At 41.1% G+C, this 18,944-nt stretch overlaps 1 protein-coding gene across 1 annotated transcript in view; it reads right to left on the bottom strand.

Annotated features, from left to right (window-relative positions):
• Positions 1 to 7,635, bottom strand: part of CPB1 (carboxypeptidase B1) — a 40,502-nt gene extending 32,867 nt beyond the window's left edge. Inside the window, exons 1-3 of the mRNA XM_003789469.2 lie at positions 7,538 to 7,635; positions 7,359 to 7,434; positions 46 to 170 (exon numbers count right to left, since the gene is read on the bottom strand). Of these exons, the coding sequence (XP_003789517.1) occupies positions 46 to 170; positions 7,359 to 7,434; positions 7,538 to 7,608 (272 nt within the window). The 5' untranslated portion in view covers positions 7,609 to 7,635. The remainder of the gene's footprint in view (positions 1 to 45; positions 171 to 7,358; positions 7,435 to 7,537) is intronic.
• Positions 7,636 to 18,944: the final 11,309 nt, after the last annotated feature.

Raw genomic sequence — 18,944 nt, 5'->3', positions numbered from 1 at the left:
CTTTGTATGGGAGAGAATTTTAAGAGCTGCAAAACATAAACTTACTCAAATTTTAGGTTATTCTGCTTTAGAAAGTTCACCACGGCGACACTATCTTCTGCTTTGACACGGAAGTCGGCCACACTGTGAGGGGTGATTTGTGTGACAGAATCTGGTTTCCAGAAGTCAATCTGAAAAGAGAGCAAGATATCCTGTATCAGACGCTTATAATTCAATAGCTGAATTATCACATGCAAGCACACTGTTGTTCTGCTTCATTGAGTTATTTTCAAAATCAAACTATCCATAAAATTGCTTAAAAATATTTCCCTTGAGTGAACAAGTGTTGGGAGCAAGCTGTCAGACATCAATAAAAAATGTTTACAAATACGTACATAACCTTAATTGATTATCAGTAAGCATAAAGAGTATACAATCATTATCCACAATGCTAGTTAATTGCAACGTTCTGTAACTGCCCTTTTCTATTTATTGATTTTCCGAGTGCTTACTTGTTATGATAACAGCATTTGTGGTAATGGATAAATGTGCTGAATGATGATGAATTAACTAGAGCTACAAGATTTAGTGGAGAAAAAATTAAGCTTTCCCTTTTACTTTTTAATGGATTCATTTTATGAATTTTTCTTGGAATATAATTCTGTGCAGAACCAGGAGCATTCCCAACCCAAGACCGGAGGGAAAAGTATCCAATGTACTTAGCATTTCTATGAAACCTACTTATATTTACTCACACTTTCTTGCAAAAAATAGGACACAACTATAGCCCAGGATGATGGAGAGAAGTGGAGGGGGGGAGGTTCGACAGAGGGAGGGTAAAAGGCGGGATCACACCTATGGAACATATGACAAGGGTACAAGTCAAATCTGTGAAATGTAGAATGTAGATGTTTTGGCACAATAATCAAGTAAATGAGGTGAAAGCTATGTTGATTGGTTAAATGTAACCACGTTCAAGTGTATAAAAAAATATCAGCACATGGTACCCAACATATGCATGAATGTATCCAAGATCTATGTGTATTTGACTTAATAAAATAAAAAAAAAAAGAAAAGTAATAGTATCTTTCCAAAGTGGGTATCTTAGCACTATGGCTAGAAAGAAAATACTCTTGGGGACCCAGTAATGGTCTGACATTTTTATTTATACAGTTACTTTTCAACTATGATTGTGGTCCTACTATGTGCTGAGCTCTGTGTCTGAGACTAGGAATATACTGGTAGACAAACACAGGTTCTGTCTTCATGGGGGAGACTTTAGAGAAAATTAAGCACAGAATAGCAGGATGTAATATCTGTAATTCTAATATTCTAATATTTAATCTAATATCCTAATATTTCTGAATGTACATTTTTAATTATCCCTTTTCAATGGAAAAATATGAACAAGGACATGCTGTCTCTTGTAGGTGTCTGCGTTCCTGTTCCTTCCTGTGCCAAGTAGCAGGGTCTTTCTTTGCCCCTGTGTCTTACCTCATCCCTGTTTGAATGTGCTCTGGCCTCCAGAGCTAGAGATGTGCCTGGGGGTAATATTTAGGACCACTGCTTGGAAGCGTGGAAGGGAGTTCGGACAAACTTAGAGGTTGTACAGCAGAAACTGATGAGGTAAGAGATTATGACTCAGTGTCATAAATACTTGTGGGGAATCAGTAAGCTACACACTGCCCTGGTAATATTCAAACCACTGAAGAAGTCTAGGGATGCTGACCACACGCAGGGCCCTGGGTGACGTCAGGGCAATGGAAGGAAGGGACACTGAGATTCCAGAAGAAAAAACTGTGAGCATGATGTCACAGAGGAATTGAAGGAAGAGACTGTTGATGGCAGGATAAAGATTGGGTGACCTGGTGAGTCAAGGAGGAGAGGATAAAGATGAGAGGTTACACGGTAGTGAGGAAGTGTAAAGGCATGCCACCATGAGGATGGAGAAAGCCAGGGGCTGGCGATAAGTTCTACTTAGCCCATGTTGTGAAGAGGCAGGCGCTGAAGATTATAAAGAAAGCACGTTCTTGAAAGCCAGCTCTGGATTTGTGTTCCTAGTAACACCTGTAAGTCCACGGTGCAGTGGGAGAGTGGGGTCTGTGTTTATTACAGACACCGAGGTTTGGAATTGGTAACACATATGAAGTCCTCCAAGCATCTGTGGACCTTCTGACAGTGTTCCTCCCATACACAATTGCTGGGACCTTTTAGTGTGCTCAGAGGACTCCCTACTGCCAAGGCCTGCATTTCTGTACCTGAGGACTCTTTTACCTAGAACTGGGAACAGTCAAACTGGCAGCTCCAGAGAGGCAAGAAGTACCAAGGAAATGATTTCTATGATTCACGAAAGACCCTAAAAAGTAGATTTTTATTTGGTTTTTTTTTTTTTTTTTTTGGAGACAGAGTCTCACTATGTCACCCTGGGTAGAGTGCTATAGCATCACAGCTCACAGCAACCTCAAACCCTTGAGCTGAAGTGATTCTCTAGCCTCAGCTTCCCAAGTGGCTGGGACTACAGGTGACTGCCATAATGCCCGGCTATTTTTGTTGTAGTTGTCGTTGTTTAGCAGGCCCAGCCTGGGTTCAAACCCACCAGCCCTGGTGTATGTGGCCAGTGCCCTCTCCACTGAGCTACAGGCGCCGAGCCAGAAAGCAGATTTTTAAATACTCCAATTGTCTCAGCTCTCAGGCAGGGTAATTGTGAAACCTGAGGCTTGTACCTTTTCCTAGGGTTTCCCTTCTGTTGACTACCTGTCCTCCTCTATTTCCCTCCCCACTTCTTTATCAGTGCTCCCTGTACTTCCCCAATAAAACCCTTGCCCTTGAATCTTTGCTTCAGGGTCTGCTTCTGAAGAACCTCTATTGAGAAGCGAGGCTTCACCTCAAAGCAGCAAACACCTGCCTGGTGGCCTTGGTGATGTTTCTAACGCAAACTTGAGTATATCTTGTGCCACTTCAGAACAGCCTACTTGTTTACAAATGGTTTCAAACGTTAAATTAAAAATTGTCATATCTAACTTCCTAAGCTCTTGCCCATTAGTCTGAGCTCTGCCAAACACTGGAAGACCACACACATGCACATACACACACATTCACATATGCACATATGCACACACACATGCACACACAGACATATATACACACATGCACACACACGCCATACACACACATGCACACACATACATACATATGCATACATGCACATACATATACACATAAACACACATACACACATGCACACATACACACATGTGCGCACACACATGCACACACATACACATGCACAAACGTGCACACACATAGACACATACATATACATATACATACACATACACACAGTGTTACCTTTATGATTTTGCTGGGAGAAAATTCTTTTAAAGGGGCAGAAGAATCTCATAAATGTGTTTGACAAAAATGTACAGACCTGACTTGAAGATGCTTAAAAGTTTCAGTTTGACATGGAGAAAATTGGTCAGCAAACCTGAGTTAGTCTCAGGACTTCCTAGGAGCAAAAGTGGCAGCAAAGAAGTGAACTTCAGCCTCATAGCCGTTTACCAGTCCACTAAGTATGGAGGCAAACAGCAAACTCCGAGTAATAACACAGGGGCATGAATATGGATTTCAGGAATTACCAAGACCTTATGAATGAGATTGATTTCCAGAATATAAAAATGGAGTGAAATAGGTGATGTAAAGAATTGAATTACATGTTAAGAAGTTATGAAACTGAAATTATAAAATTATAAATGTAGGAGGCCAAGTGACAAAGAGTAATATATGAGTAGAACATGTGTTGGGGGTAAAAGTTACATGAAGAGATTACTTTAGACAGCATTGTGACAGTGTCAGCTGAACCAGCCAGCTAGCTAACACCTAAAGAATCCGTCCTAAAACTTATCAGAAAAACCTGTCACAGAAGCAGGGAGAAGTAGCATTCAAACTTAAAGTCTTAGGGGAGTAAACTTGGCATATAAAAGAACAAATACTAGTGTTGGTGATCTTCAGTTCTTTGCAAATTTGCCTATATTTGTTTTTTCACATTGCATTTGACTACAAGGAGAGCAACTGATAGATTCTTCATTTATCTTGATGAAGTTTTCCTTTATTATTGGAAAAGAAAGTGAGACCTAATTCTCCAGGCCTAATTCCAGACAGCAGGGAGGAACTTACTGGTGTATTAGGAGTGATGAGAACATTGGAAGACTTTAACATTACTCTAGAGAAAAATCTACCCTCAACTGGAGAAACACAGAGTTCTAGGCAGTGCAGGGATTTGAGAAGAGTTTTTGTGGTGTTTCCAGTAAAAGAAAAAGCACAGACCTGATTGCAAGGAGATAAAATAAAACCCTTATAATACAATTATAGATGAAAGAGGAGAGGGTGCCAGAGTACTTGTGGTCACAGCCCTCTTCAATACACAGCTTTTAAAAGGACACGTTCAAAAGCTGGGAGGAAGGACGCGTGGCCAAGGATGAATACAAAGCCTGGATGCCCTTGTGATGATCTTATCAGGAAGGCTACAGCTCAAATATGCTGCACCCACGAGATTGCTAAGGAGAATAAAAATCTCATTTTCAATCATGTTGAAAATAAAAAAAAGGGAAATGTGTGTCCCACTGCTTGGAGCTAAAGCATGATGTTTGCAGCTGGAAGAGAGAAAGGAGCCCCAGTTTAACTCTTCTTTGGCTTTTGTCTTTCCAAGAGGGTGTTACACTATCTGTGTTTCTACTGAAAGATGAAATCACTACTGGGATAAGTAAAGGAATTTTCACATGTTATGATTGAACTAAAAATGCCGTCTTTGGAAAGAGGACATTGAAACCAAAGGTAGATGAGATCAGTACCAGCCATGTAAATTGCATTCAAAACCCCCAACCTAGTGATAGTAATAACAGCAAACACGAATCAAGTTCCTAGTATTTAAGTTCTTTATAAGTGCTTTGCCTGTATGAATTCTTTTAAATCCGACAACAATTCTATAAGGCAAATAGTATTATAACCCTCATTTTACAAATGGGAAAACTGAGGACCAGAGAATGTGTCCCAGGTTCAGCTAGTGAGTGCTGGGGCCAGTGATTAAATCTAGACAGGCTGAGCCCAGAGTCTTTGCTCTTGACTACCACAAAATGCTGAAATTCAGATAACTAAAAAAAAAAAAAAAAAAATACTGCAGATGTGTTTGCAGAACTCTCCCAGCAGTCTTGGAGGAATCAGAGCTTGAAGGGCTCACTGGGGAGCAGAGGGGGCAAGTCTTGGATTTCACAAACGGAAAAGCAGGTGAAGCCCAGAAGCAGGAGCTCCCGGGTCTGGCATGGACTCTGGCTTAGCTGCAGAGTGAAACTGGAAGCATACGGATTGTAAATGCTTGGAAAAGGAAGCTGGGATCTCTGGGAGCCAGTGGGGTTTAAAGCAAGGATACGTCAGGCCCAATTAACTTGATCTTATTACTGGAGGAGACCACTAACCTGGTAGAATGCTGAATCTTGATCTTAGTAAAGCATTTGATGAAGTCTCTGCATCGATATCCTTTATAATCTGGAAATCGGCACAGTGCTAGGGAACACCCCAGTAGCTTGGGTACTTGAGTGAGTTTGCCCCGGGAGAGCAGGTTAACGAATCACCTCATGCTTCACACCGTATGTGGCACATTGGAGAATCATGGTGAACATATTTAGTGAAACATGAAGGAGGCCTTTAATTCTGTGTCGACCTCTGAACCTCCTGAATACTTTTCTTTATCAGTGACAAAAATAAAACTCAAGGAGGCAGGCTTATCAAACCTGCTGGTGATGCAAAGTTCGAGGCAAGAGTTATTTCCCCGGATGACTGGATTAGTTTTTAAAAAGATCTCAACATGCTGAAAATAGGCTATTGAGATAAAATTCCAATAGTGTAAATCTAAAATCCTGCATTTAGTTAAAAAAAAAAATCAATTAGGCAAGCCCAGGAAGAAGGATACCTTGTCGGAGAGTGATTCATGTGATAAAAAAATAACCTAATGGTTTTGATTGAACACAGATTTCACAGTATTCTCTGACTGCCCAAGATGCTAAAAAGCATCTTAGGCCCCATTAATAAATGTCTGCTTTATAAATGAAGGCGCCCGGTGGCCCTGCAGTATGTATTAATCAGAGCACACCTGGAGACCCCTTGTCAATTCTGGTGGCTACATTTTAAAAAAAGAAATATAGCCAGAAAGACTAAGCTGAATCCAGAAGTGACCAGATGATCAAGAGTCTGTAAACCAGTGCTGAGAGAGATGAGGGAAGGCTTGGAAAAGATCAATCTTAACGGTAAGATTTGGCTCAGCCAAGTCCAGCGGGTCGAAGTTAGAGATGGCAGCTTGCAGCTTCGTAGAAGAAGGAAAATGATGGGAATGATTTGTAAGGCAAGTGGATATACTGAAGAGTGCTGAAGAGTCGTATACCTAGACTCCCCGGAAGAACTCAGGTCTGTCAGGGCTAGCGGCCAGGGATGCTGTTTCCTGAGAGGAAGTTCCAGATTTGGGTGGAAGGCTACAATAGATAACTTTATATTCTCTTTTAATTCTAAACCTTTAAATGTATAGTTACTACACTCCCCACCTTCCCTTTCCTTCCTCTATACTTTAAGAGGTAAAAAATGACCACCCACACATATATGATGAATATTTTGTATGTGTTCATTTTAGTTTACATATTGGTGAAGGAACAGTATTGGCCGGAGTGGAACTACTGTTTTGTAGTCAGCACCGGCTTTCTGCCACACTGCACGTGTAATTAAAATGTCAGTTCTCACCTGTATACAGGGCTTTTTTTAAAGGTAGCATAGAGATTTTAGTGTTTTTTATTTTTTCTGAAAGCAGAAGAAAGATATGGAAATCACTCCTGGCTTTTTACTTTCTAATTCCCCTTAATGTCGAATCATTGCGGAGACCCAAATCAAGGTCATGGAAACCCGAGCTGTTTGATTTGGAATGAAAGAAAATCAAAGAGAACAGATGATACATGAGATGTGGAAATGAATTTGAAGTTGGACAAAAGCCCAGTTTTTCAGTAATATCCAAATTGATCATTTTTCTCTTCTGCCTTAGAAAGAAAGTGACTGCACCTTAGATGTTCTGTGACCTTCATGCCAGTCCCAACTCATCCAGTTGTCACACTGTCAGCTCTCTTCAAAGTTACTATGGATTGATAAGACTATAGGGCTGAAGGCAATCTAATTTAGGCAGAAGAAGAAGATACTATGGCAATAGATGTTTTCCTTGAGGTTGGGTCTTGCTACCCAAAGTGCTGCCGTCAGTATTTCATGTCATCCTTCCTTTGACGAAATCACAGTGCAACGTAAGGGTTTAAAGGAGGCGTGAGGTGAATCTAAAGCACAGAACGGCTACTAACCTGGGTGGTGTCGGCCAACTGGTGGATTAAGTTGATGTGATTTTCATCTTCCACGTGCACACGCAACACCTTCTCGCTGAACGATGAGATGCAGAAGAACAGAAAATTTAAATTGGGTAATGTGTCTGCATTTGGGGGGTCACAAGGAAGAAGGACTTGTTCTTTCAGGGACTGCTTACCCTTCAAAGTGCTCCCCGGCATGATGCGCAGATGCCAGGGCCACGGCCCCCAGAAGCAGGAACACCAGCATTGTGTTTGGATGGGTCTAAGGGGTGGGTCTTACCTGCTTTTATACCAGAGTGTTCTTTGTTTTGTTCTTCTGACTGCAAATAGGCATTATCAGATCTTGATTAATAGTTTCCTGGCATTGTTGACTGGCTAGCTGTTTGCTATACAAATATCTTTGACAAGCTAGTCCAGAATGAAAGCTGTCTTGAGATATGTAGAACCCGTGACGTTTGCCTCTCAGCAGTATGTACCGCTTTCTACACATTTTCACTGAATTTTTCCTGTTAGTGTGAGACTATTGGTGACTCGGATTAATCCGACTGAGAGGAGCTGGGAAGAAATCCATTCAATATGTCTAACCTGGCATTTAATTAAAGTTAATATACGTAGGACCCCAAGCAGCGTGATGAGGCCAGTCTGCAATGCTGACCTCAGCCATACCATCCCAAGTACTGGACTCAACCAGCAGAAAAAATAGCCTGACCTACCAAGTCAGAGAGAGCCAGGCAGGCTTTTCCTTAAGTTTCATTGTTGACAGTCCCACTTTACTTGAGGCAGTAATCTGGACACAACAGGATCTATTAACTACTGCACAATCCTGCCGCAGCTAACAAGGAGGACGTCCAGGGTAATGTCATTGTCCGTAACAGCCCTGCCAGTGAGTTGGCGCTGGTCTCAGGGTCTCCCAGGGCGAAGGTGGCATTGTGTGTGTGATTTAAGGTCTGGTTTAGGACTTCGTTCAGCTGTCACATCTCGTTAGTCCCCTTTCTTCTGGACTAGCCCGTTCTTTATCTTTTATCATATAGACTTTTTTAAAGAGAAAAAGTCAGCTCAACATTGTGTAGAAGAATGTCCCTCAGTTTGGTTTATCCCCTTGTCTCTTATGATAAGCAAACTTAAAAAAAATGTTAAAAACACAGCACCTTGAGCTCTGCAGAGACAACACCAGGGCCAGTGAGAGTTGGATGGGCACTGGGCGATCTGGGCAAAGGCAATCTAAGAAGGTGAGAGGCGAGATGTCCCGGTGGGCATTCCTCGTGCAAATGTGCCGGGAAAGCACAGAGGAAGCCCCTGTGGTTTAGGCGCTTTAGTCAACCTATCAGGGTTTCTGAGACACGCTTGGAGATGTAGAGGAATCTGCCTCTGCTAAAGAGAAAGGAGAATTGGCACACCTGGGACAGGCAGGCCATAAGGAGAATTAGAGGACCTGGGACAGGCAGGCCGTAAGGAGAATTAGAGGACCTGGGACAGGCAGGCCATAAGGAGAATTAGAGGACCTGGGACAGGCAGGCCATAAGGACAATTGGAAGACCTGGGACAGGCAGGCCATGCCCATCAGGAAAGAGAATTGAAAGCCTGTCATCCTCTTAAAGGGGGAAAAAAACATTCAAGATCCCAAAGCACCCAAGGGCCTTCTTCAACCTTTTTCTTATTCTGTTTTGGGTGTCTCCCCCAAATTAAAGAACATCCCCACATACCATTGGTGATGTTGCCAAGAAACTGGGAGAGGTGTGGAATAACGCCGGCGCAGATGACAGCCAGCCTCGTGACCAGAAAGGGAGAAGCTGAAGGAAAACTAAGAAAAGAATATTGCTGCACACTGAGCTAAAGGAGAGCCTGGTTCAGCAAAAAGAAGGTCATCAGGGCTGACAAGGGCAAGAAGGAGAAGGAAGAGGAGAAAGATGAGGGATGAAGAGAATGAGAGGGAGAGGAAGATGATGGAGATACGAATAAATAGATTCTAGTGCAGTCTTTCCCCTTGTCTATGATGTGTTCCACCCCTTTCTACACAACTCACTCCTTTTACAGAAAAATGTTGAATTGTAAGGCAGTATCAGCTTTGTTTTTAAACTGTACAGTCTCCCTCTCTCTCTTTCTTTTTTTTTTTTGTATAGCAAACACACTACTGAATGTGTCCTTAGATAGCCCTGCCCTTGTGTGTGTGTATGTGTGTTTATTTATTTATGTCAGAGTCTCACTCTGTTGCTCCAGACTACAGTGCCATGGTTTTAGCCCAGCTCACAGCAACCTCAAACTCCAAGGCTCAAGCGATCCTCCTGCCTCAACCTCCCTAATAGCTGGAACTATACGCACCCACCAAAATGCCTGGCTAATTTTTCTATTCTCAGTAGAGATGAGGTCTTACTCTTGCTCAGGCTGGTTATGAAACTCCTGAGCTCATGGGATATTCTGCCTCAACCTCCCAGAGTGCTGGGATTACAGATATGAGCCATCGTGCCCAGCCAGCCTGGTGGTATATTTCAATAGCCAGTAACCTTGCCTTGTACAGCATGGGAGCCGTAAACTGGCAGAGAAACTTAAAACAGTTCTTGTGGGTGCATAGCACAACATAGTTATAAAGCCAGATTATATAACTTCTTGGATAGAAATGATCTAAACTGTCTATATATCAATACTTTTTCAGCACAACCATTAAAAAGTTGAAGACTTGGGCAAGTCACACTTTGACAAGCCTGCCTCTTTGGCAGATGTTCTTAATTATTGCCTTCTCTGCACCTTTCACAGGGCCTGGCTTTTATCTCTGCATCTTGTTTCTTTTGTATTTTGGTTGAATATTCCTGACTCCTTCTCCTTTCACTAGGAGTGCAGGCTCCTTGAGAGATCAAACCATGCCCTATTTATTTTAATTTGTTTTGTAGCAGGTGCAGTGCGCTTTGTTGAGTGGAAGGATATAGAAATAATGACAACCTGATGTGTCAGAAAAAAGCCAAATGATTTTGGCATTGTTCAATAACCACATTATGGAGAGAGTAATATTAAGACAGCTGTTGCTTTCTTAGCAAAGTCAAATTTCATTCTTCCTTTGGGTTAATGCAAAAGTCAGAATTCTTCTATAATTCTCCTGTGCAGGAGATTGGTTCCTGGACTCTACCACGTATACCAAAATCTGCACATGTTCAACTCCCTCAGTGGGCTCTGTAGAACCTGTGTCTACGAACGTCAGCCCTCCATGTACATGAGTTTCGCATTCCGTCAATACTTTGTTTTTTATCCATATTTGGTGGGAAACAAATCCATGTTTAAGTGGACCCACACAGTTCAAACCCGTATATGAAACTTACATCAGAGAAAAATTATAAGCTTACCTGAAGTCATAAAATCATCTCTCCTGATCCCTGCACGTATTCTTAGAATTGTCAGTTGCCTCTGACGGCCTCTTGCTTCTTAGAATCTTCCTTGTATTCACCATTAATGATCAAGTGGTGTCTACACGGCCTGTCCTTTTGATTTCCCCACCCATCTAACCTTATGCTTTAGGTAGCACATTAATAGTAATTCATAATTTTGGCTCCTTCTTCATGGATGTTGTTGTGAGTCATCCTAACCCAATCTGCTCTGTACACCACACCACAGTTTTTGCCGGACTTTCCCAGATTCTGACCTCATTGCTCATCGTTCCATTTAATTTTTTTCTCCTCACTGACCTTGCCTTTTGATTTGGCTCTTGTTAGTGTGCTCTTATCCTCAATCTTTGTAAGCCATCACCCCATTTTCTTTATTTTACTTCCCTAGGTTACTCAAAGTTCCCTCTTGGTTACAACTAAAACCAAACTAGCTAAATCAGAGAAATTGTTCATATAACTGAAAATTTTAGCAATAGTGTTAACTTTACAAGCTCAGTTGTTGGTGTTTGATAAGCCTGGGTCCCTCTTCTTGGTCAATTCTGTCATGTAGTATCAGGATGGCCACTAATAGGTATAGTTTTGCATGATAGTGGGTTGGTAACCCCAGTGGAGGGATAATTGCTTCTTCCCCCAAACCTAATCCAAATCTTCAGCTTGAATCTCAGTAGACTGACCTGGGACCTTTGGACCAATTTTTATGGTCAGTATGATGGGATGTTCTGGTTGGCCAGGCCTGGGTCATTTGATCATCCCTAGAACTTTGGCATAAGCCCCACACAAAATATTTAATGTGGCTACTTCTGCTACTGCTACTGCCATTTCCAGGACAGATCTTGAGAAGTCCTCACTTCCATTTGTCACCAGCTTCCAAGTCAAAGTGAATGTTATAATATAACCACTGTATGAAGAAATTTTAATAGCCCCTGTATGTTTTTTTTTTTAATTGTCTCCATTAACCAACTCCTTGACCTTTTGAGTCGTTTCTCAGAAATGGTGAATTTTCTTCAACACAAAGGAACTGAGATACTACAGGCTCCTGTGTGCCCTTTCTGACACCATGATTCACCATCCCTCTCAATCTTCCCCAAGCCCCTGAAAGTCTGGAGAAAAGACTTGAGCCAACTTCTTTGGTTCTTCCGGTTAGACAGCTGTTGTATAAAAAATTCCTTTCCTCTTTGGCAATCCTTGTTGTCTCAATAATTGGATCTTTGTGTGACAAGCAACTAGTCCTAGGCCAAAACCCCTTTGCAGTTTTGATAACAATGGGTCAATGCCTCAGCTCTTAGAGAGGCTGGGAGAGTGAGAGCAAGACTTTTAACCCTAACAGTAAGAAAGCTGTGGCTTTCCTCCTATGGCTCCTTGACTAGAGCATGCCTCAAACTTAGAGAAGAGGTTCAGATTTGGATAGCTAGAAAGTATGGCAAATATTTGTTAAAGGAGGACATAATTATTTGTAGATGGCTCGTAGTGTGTTGTACTTGGAACCATAAACATACTGAAGGGTTTATCTTGACTGATGCATTACAAACCCAAGTGCAGGGCAATTAGGATTCTCAGTAATTAAAATTTGTTTTTGTTAGGTGCAATTATGTTTGCATAGATTTTGAAATTTCTGCTCTCTCTCACGTTTACATTTTTAAATTCTTTTAATGCATGGCTTTGGTGATTAATAAGGCAAGAGGCACCTTTGTGTCTGCCTTTCATGTAATGGCATGAGATTTTGAAAGTCTGTAAACAGCCCCATGGTGTTATAATTTCTCCTATGTGATGTCTCAGTTTCTGGAGCAGCATTTCCCTAAGCATTCCACCATATTAGTAGAAAAGGATTCTTAGGTCGAATATGTTTGCTTTAAACTAAAACAAACAAGCTCCTTTAATGTAAGCCTTCTTGGAGTCTTTAATGTGCATTGTAAATCATCAAAAAGGGCCTGTGGCAAACGGCATTTCCCAAACATATCTTGTAATAGAGGATTGGGTTGGCAATCCTAGCTAAAGTTAGGGAACTTAGTATTATCCCTACTTTCCAGCGTGTTTGGCTGTGGAACGTTTTCTTCAAAAGCATCAATTCTGAGCAGTGATTTTGAGAACACATTTTGGGAAGCTCCAGAAGGATTGAGTTAGGTGGCTCTGTGGTGCGATGGATAGCACATTGGACTTCTAGTGACAGAAGGATTGAGTTCCTACCTGAGAGCACAATAACTTAAAGGTGGGCCCTGTGGATTGCCCGTCTGTTCTGTTGAAGACCAGAGAATTTCTTGTGATTTAGATGTTAAGGTCCTTGGACTGAGCGGAGTATTCAGAGGTAGAAAGGGCTCAGTTTCTGCTCTGTAAGCCTTGATGCACAGGCACACGAATAGTTAGTCGCAATATGAAGAGAGTAGACTCTTTGACGTCCCTCTTCTTTGTTTTTGAGTGTGGATTTACCAGTTGGGTCAAATGGTAATTCTGGAAAAAGCTTTCTCTCAACTTGAGTGCTACCTAGGACTGATAGGTGAGGAATAAATAGAAAACTTTCTTTCTTACTGATAAAGATCATCTAACCCCAGGGAAGTGAGATAGATCAGGGTATGGGCAATTTTGGCGAAATCAGAGAAAGCAGTTCTAAGTACTTGAAGAAGTTTAAGTACTTTGTGCATGTAGTGATGTCTGTTGATAGTTGAATAGGACATTTCTTATATGAAAATTCCCTCAGAAATCCTGTACCGTCATCATCATCATAGTTTTGTTTTTTTTTTTTTTTTTGAGACAGAGCCTCAAGCTGTCCCCCTGGGTAGAGTGCCGTGGCATTACAGCTCACAGCAACCTCCAACTCCTGGGCTCAAGCAAGTCTCCTGCCTCCGCCTCCCAAGCAGCTGGGACCACAGGCGCCCGCCACAACGCCCGGCTATTTTTTGGTTGCAGCCATCATTGTTGTTTGGTGGTCCGGGCTGGGGATTTGAACCCGCCACCTTAGGTGTACGTGGCTGGCGCCTTAGCCGGTTGAGTTATAGGCGCTGAGCCCATCATCATAGTTGATGGAGTTCAGACCACACCACCTCAAAACATGACATGACTATAAGAGAACAGAATATGCCTGCCCCAAATATGCCTTTTTGGTATAAGAATTATTTGAGTTGATTATGATGGCATTGCAGGATGATGAGGCCCAGTGGAGAGAAAGAACCTCTAAACACTGTGTTTAAAAGAAGAAGGGCTTTATTTCAGCTGGCGGAGTGGCGGCAAACCCAGAGTCTCAAAATGGCCATGCTCCCCAACTAGCTCAGTCCTCTCCTTTTTATCTCCAGTCAAAAAGTTCTAGCCCATGGGTACCTTTCTCACTGGTCAGTTTGAATCAAGCTGGAGAAGTGGGCTCTGGCTTTTATAGAACACGAGGGCTTTTACAGACGCCGAAGCAAGTGGTAGTTTCCAGGTCCCAGAAAGTTAAGTTTCTACAGATTCCTAAGAGCTGAGTCACCACGAGGAGGACCTCCCAACTATGTCTTTGGGGTCTCCTTGAGAAGACCTCTGTTCTCTTAGACTTCACTTTTCCTGGGCATTCTCCCTCTAAGAGAAACAAAAGACACAGGAGAAGCTCTGAAAATAGAGAAGTTACCCTTTTGTAAGATAAATGGTATAAAGGAAATCTCTATATGTTAAGGGTATCTCCTTTCTGTACCACAGTGGTTCTTAACCTTCCTAATGCCGCAACCCTTTAATACAGTTCCTCATGTTGTGGTGACCCCCAACTATAAAATTATTTTCATTACTACTTTATAACTGTAATTTTGCTATTGTTATGAATCGTAATGTAAATATCTTATATGCAGGATACATTTAGGTGACCCCTGTGAAAGGGTCATTTGAACCCCAAAGGGGTCATGACCCACAGGTTGAGAACCGCTGCTGTACCAGGAAGGGAAGGCTGACTGTAAATCACTGGAAACTCTTATTAATGGAGAAGGCACTGATTGAAATCTGCATAACAACCTTAGCCTGTTTACAGTGATTTTTGTGTAAATCTCACCTTTTGTTTTCAGCGGTTCTCAACCTATAGGTCGTGACCCCTTTGGGGGTTGAATGACCCTTTCACAGGGGTCACCTAAATACATCCTGCATATCAGATATTTACATTAATTCATAACAGTAGCAAAATTACAGTTATGAAGTAGCAACGAAAATAATTTTATGGTTGGGGGGGTCACCACCACATGAGGAACTGTATTAAAGAGTTATGGCAATAGGAAGGTTGAGAACCACTGGTTTAGATGATGGCATTTGAGCCATCTCTTAGAGATTTACTCTTGAGATTTTTTCATTTTCCCCCAGGTATCATACATATATATATTCCCCCCCCCCCAGATACACAGGTTAACAAACTTTGTTTTGCTCTTGTTAATCTGTCTTTTTTCACAGGAGTTCATCCTGTGAACTAAAATGAAATCTTAAGTCCCATCAACCAACTGAATGGACCCCCTGTTGGCCAAGGAAACCCTCCTTCCCTCAAAAACCTTGAAGCTGACTGCCAGCCATGAAGAGAAGGGAGATCAGACAGACTAGTTACCTCCTGTCCATTTTGGAGTTAGACTTTGTAACAGTAAGATAGAAAATATTGTAATTAATAGCCCTAAGCCATATAAGGCAAACTGTTCAACCACACCTGTAGGTCATCAAATTACTTAGCCGCTCACTTGAGTCTTGGTATGGGAGTAGGTCTGGTGGCTTATCTCTGATTAACAGACTTCCTTAACTTAAAATTTTCCAAGCCTTTTAGACAAAGCTTTAGTACTTTAACCAATTGCAAATGAAAGAATCTTTAAACCCACCTATAACCCTGCTTTGAGATGTCCTGTCTCCTTGGTCCAACCAGTCTATGCCTTCCATGTGTTGATTTATGACTCTATGTGTGATTTCTGTCTCCCTATAATGTATAAACACAGAGACAAACCACAGTGAGTCCATTTGTTCCCAGCTTCCTAGCTGTAGCTGTCTGGGCCATGATCACATGTATTTGGCTCAGAAACCTCTTCACATTATTTTACAGAGTTTGGGTTCTTTCTGTGGACAATCTCAACTAAAAACTCAGAAAAAGTAGAGCAGAATTTATTTTTTCTCCTCTACATCAGGATTACCATAAATCCCTAGACCATTTACTATAAAAAGAGAACAGGTTGGGTACAGTGAACGCTATTCTGGTGATAGGCACACTAAGAGCTCTGACTTTAGAATTCTCCAGTTCATCCATGTAACAAAAACACTATACCACCTTCATATTTGGAAATAAAAAATGAATTTTAAGAATGGAAAGTTAGGGCACGGAGAAAAAAAGCAAAGATCATTGTTTTATTTCATTTCTGATGTTAAAAGTTCAGTAGGATTTTGTACAATTGAAGAGGAAACAGAGTGCCCCCCCCCCCAACCCGGGTGTTATTTCTGAATAGAGTTAGCTTTTGTTTTTCTTTGCATCTGCTCAAAATAACTGATCGGGTTCGTCAATTCAGGGGACATTTTCCTTACATGCTTTTCTTAACTAAACTATCTGGTTGTTTGTGAGGCAACCAGAATTTCCCTATAACCTGATGGGTATAACTGATGGATGCCCCACTCTGTTGTTATTGTTCCAAGGAGGGCAAAAACAACCTGAAAATATTATACAGGTGCACCTAGGCCTGTTAGCTTTGTATAATTATATTTCATATTTGAATAAACTGCCTTTTCATGAATATGAAGTGGAAGCTTAGCAAACATTTCTCTTGGCTGGCTTTTCTTTTTGGCGTCTACGTATGCTGGTATATATTTTTGTTCTTTCAAACACGATCATCATCATTAATGAGCATAGCCTGTGTTTCTCTGGTGGGAATGTTGTTCGTTACTGAATTGCAGACCAGTACTTTTGAAAGCTGGGAGATAAACATAACTACTTCATCCCATAAATCTTACCACCTGAGTCATCAGTTTGAGGTACCTTACTGAAACAAGGAAAACATCTTTAATCATGCAAATATTTGGAAACTGCAAACTTATCTCTATTTGGAATTTGGGAGATAATTAAAATGGACACATGATGATTGATTAGCACCTGAAGAATAGACTAGGTGAGAGGCTGTTGGTTCTCTTTCTATCCTTATATCAACACGCCATCAATAGGAATTAAGAAAACAGCATAACTAGGCTCCAGCTTCTTGCTGAGGGCAATTAATCAGGATGGAAGAGTGGGAAGGTAAATTGGAATGGTGCCAAATAAATCAACCTGTTTTTGTTCCTCCATTTATCTTTGTTAGTTCTCGTATCCCATTTTAACATTCTGATATTGGATTTGGGTATGAGGTGATACTTTTTAGAAAAAAATTCTCAGGTATTTTGAATTATTAAAAAACTACATATGTTATGCTTTCATATTAATATCTTTCTTGGAAATAAACTTATAAGAAAAGGTACATTTCCCCCTTTAATTCCAATGTGAAATTATTTTTTATTCTAGTTTATAAGGTCATGGGGAACTATTTTTGTTTTTAAAATGCTATAACAGAACCTTAATTCTCCTTAGAACCTTTTGAGGAAAGGGAAGGGTATTAATAAATAAATGCTAATAATAGGTAACACCGTCTGGGTAGGAAACAGAAGCAGGAAATCAATTCAAATGTTGCTATTTTCTGACAACCTCTTTACCATTTACCTGCTATGAATCTTCAAAAAGGTCTTTGTTCTACTTTTTGTGGCTCCAGTTCAATTTCAATTTATTCTTAAAAATTACTTTGGAAGGGCAACCTCCAGGCACAAAGATAATGCAGTTGACGCTGTCATTTGGCAATCCAGGGCTAACCACCAGATTGGTTTTCTCCTGTTCCCAGATTCTAAGTCACTGAGCCTCTCCGGGTTCTTTCTATTATATTACCATGAAGTAATGTTATAAGCTAGCCCTGTGATGACCATCCTGGCTGATACGTGAGAGAAACAGGTTGACCGTAAGTTCTCATGGAGTCATTTGAAAAACCTGGCATTTGAGTACTCAGAATGACGAGGGCAGTGATGTTAGGACTTGATTTTTCACTCTTGAGGAGTGAAATATTCTAATGTTGGAATGTTTTATGGTCCCATTGGAGGACGAGGCATTATATTATTATACTTTTAAGTGATAAAAACACTTCCAAAGAAACAGAGCATTAAATTGCTAAATTGACACCTGGTTTGAGATTTAAGAGATGATTCCAGAATCTTTGATTATTCAGGTTCTGTTCATCTCGGAGTTTTGGTCTCCACACACAAAGAGGGCTGAGCTCGCTTCACAATTAATGACCTAATTTCGTAGCACTGCGTGTCGCTCCCCAACATCGATCTGACTCGGAGGCAAGTCTGTTAAACATGATGTCAGCAGGAATTATTTTGACAGCTGCCAAAAGCAATAACATAGGCTCTAAAAGTTTTCATTTTAGTATGTGGTTTCCAGAATATTGTTCTGATGCAGACACACCAATGGACAGTGAAAGACAGTGGCGTAGGGTGTAAAGGAAGCCACAAGGAAAAGCGATCACAACCATTAAACAAAAGATCCGCTTTCTCAGTGAACGTTGGGAAATAATGCTCAAGCACACAGAAATATCTCCTCTAACTTCCAAAATTAGAATAACAGAATCAAAGGCCCATTCTTCCTCTTGATGGTCTCTGGTATTGCTTTATTGCCATGACTGGTGATTCCAACCACTTGCAATGCCTTTCCGGATGCATGGAGCATTGGCCGTTGACAGGTCCCACTTAGTCAGATGAGAATGTCTCTGGATGGGCTGCCATTTTCATCCCCGGGATTGATGGTCTAGCATCAGATTGCATGATAAACTTGCTCGAAGCATGGTCTTGTGTTCCCTAACAGCATTATTAGATAAACATTCAGTATCTGCATTTCAGACTGGTAACACTAGGATAAATCAAATAGCAAATTAAATTTAGGTATGCCATCTGCTGCCTTTATTTTATGAATTCCAGCCCACAGGACATTGGGCATGAATGTATAAGCCATTGTCTTTTTATTGTTGGACTTGCTACAAACATTGGACAAATGTTCATCCATGCTGTTGGTTTTCTGGGAAAGAGCAAAATTCAGCGAAAGTAAATTTTGTTGTTGTTGTAAGATTTTGCTTTAATAAAAATAAACCACAACAGAAGAAAAACCAGCATGTTCTCGTTTCTCCAAGTGCAGCGTCTCAGCAGGCTTTAGGAACTCATCCGCAAGGGGTAAATT

The sequence above is a fragment of the Otolemur garnettii genome, unplaced genomic scaffold, assembly GCF_000181295.1.
Source record: "Otolemur garnettii isolate 467f Iridium unplaced genomic scaffold, OtoGar3 scaffold00032, whole genome shotgun sequence".
In the NCBI taxonomy this organism is placed as follows: Eukaryota; Metazoa; Chordata; class Mammalia; order Primates; family Galagidae; genus Otolemur; species Otolemur garnettii.
Note: the sequence above shows the minus strand (reverse complement) of the source record. Positions and strands in the feature narration are given on the sequence as shown.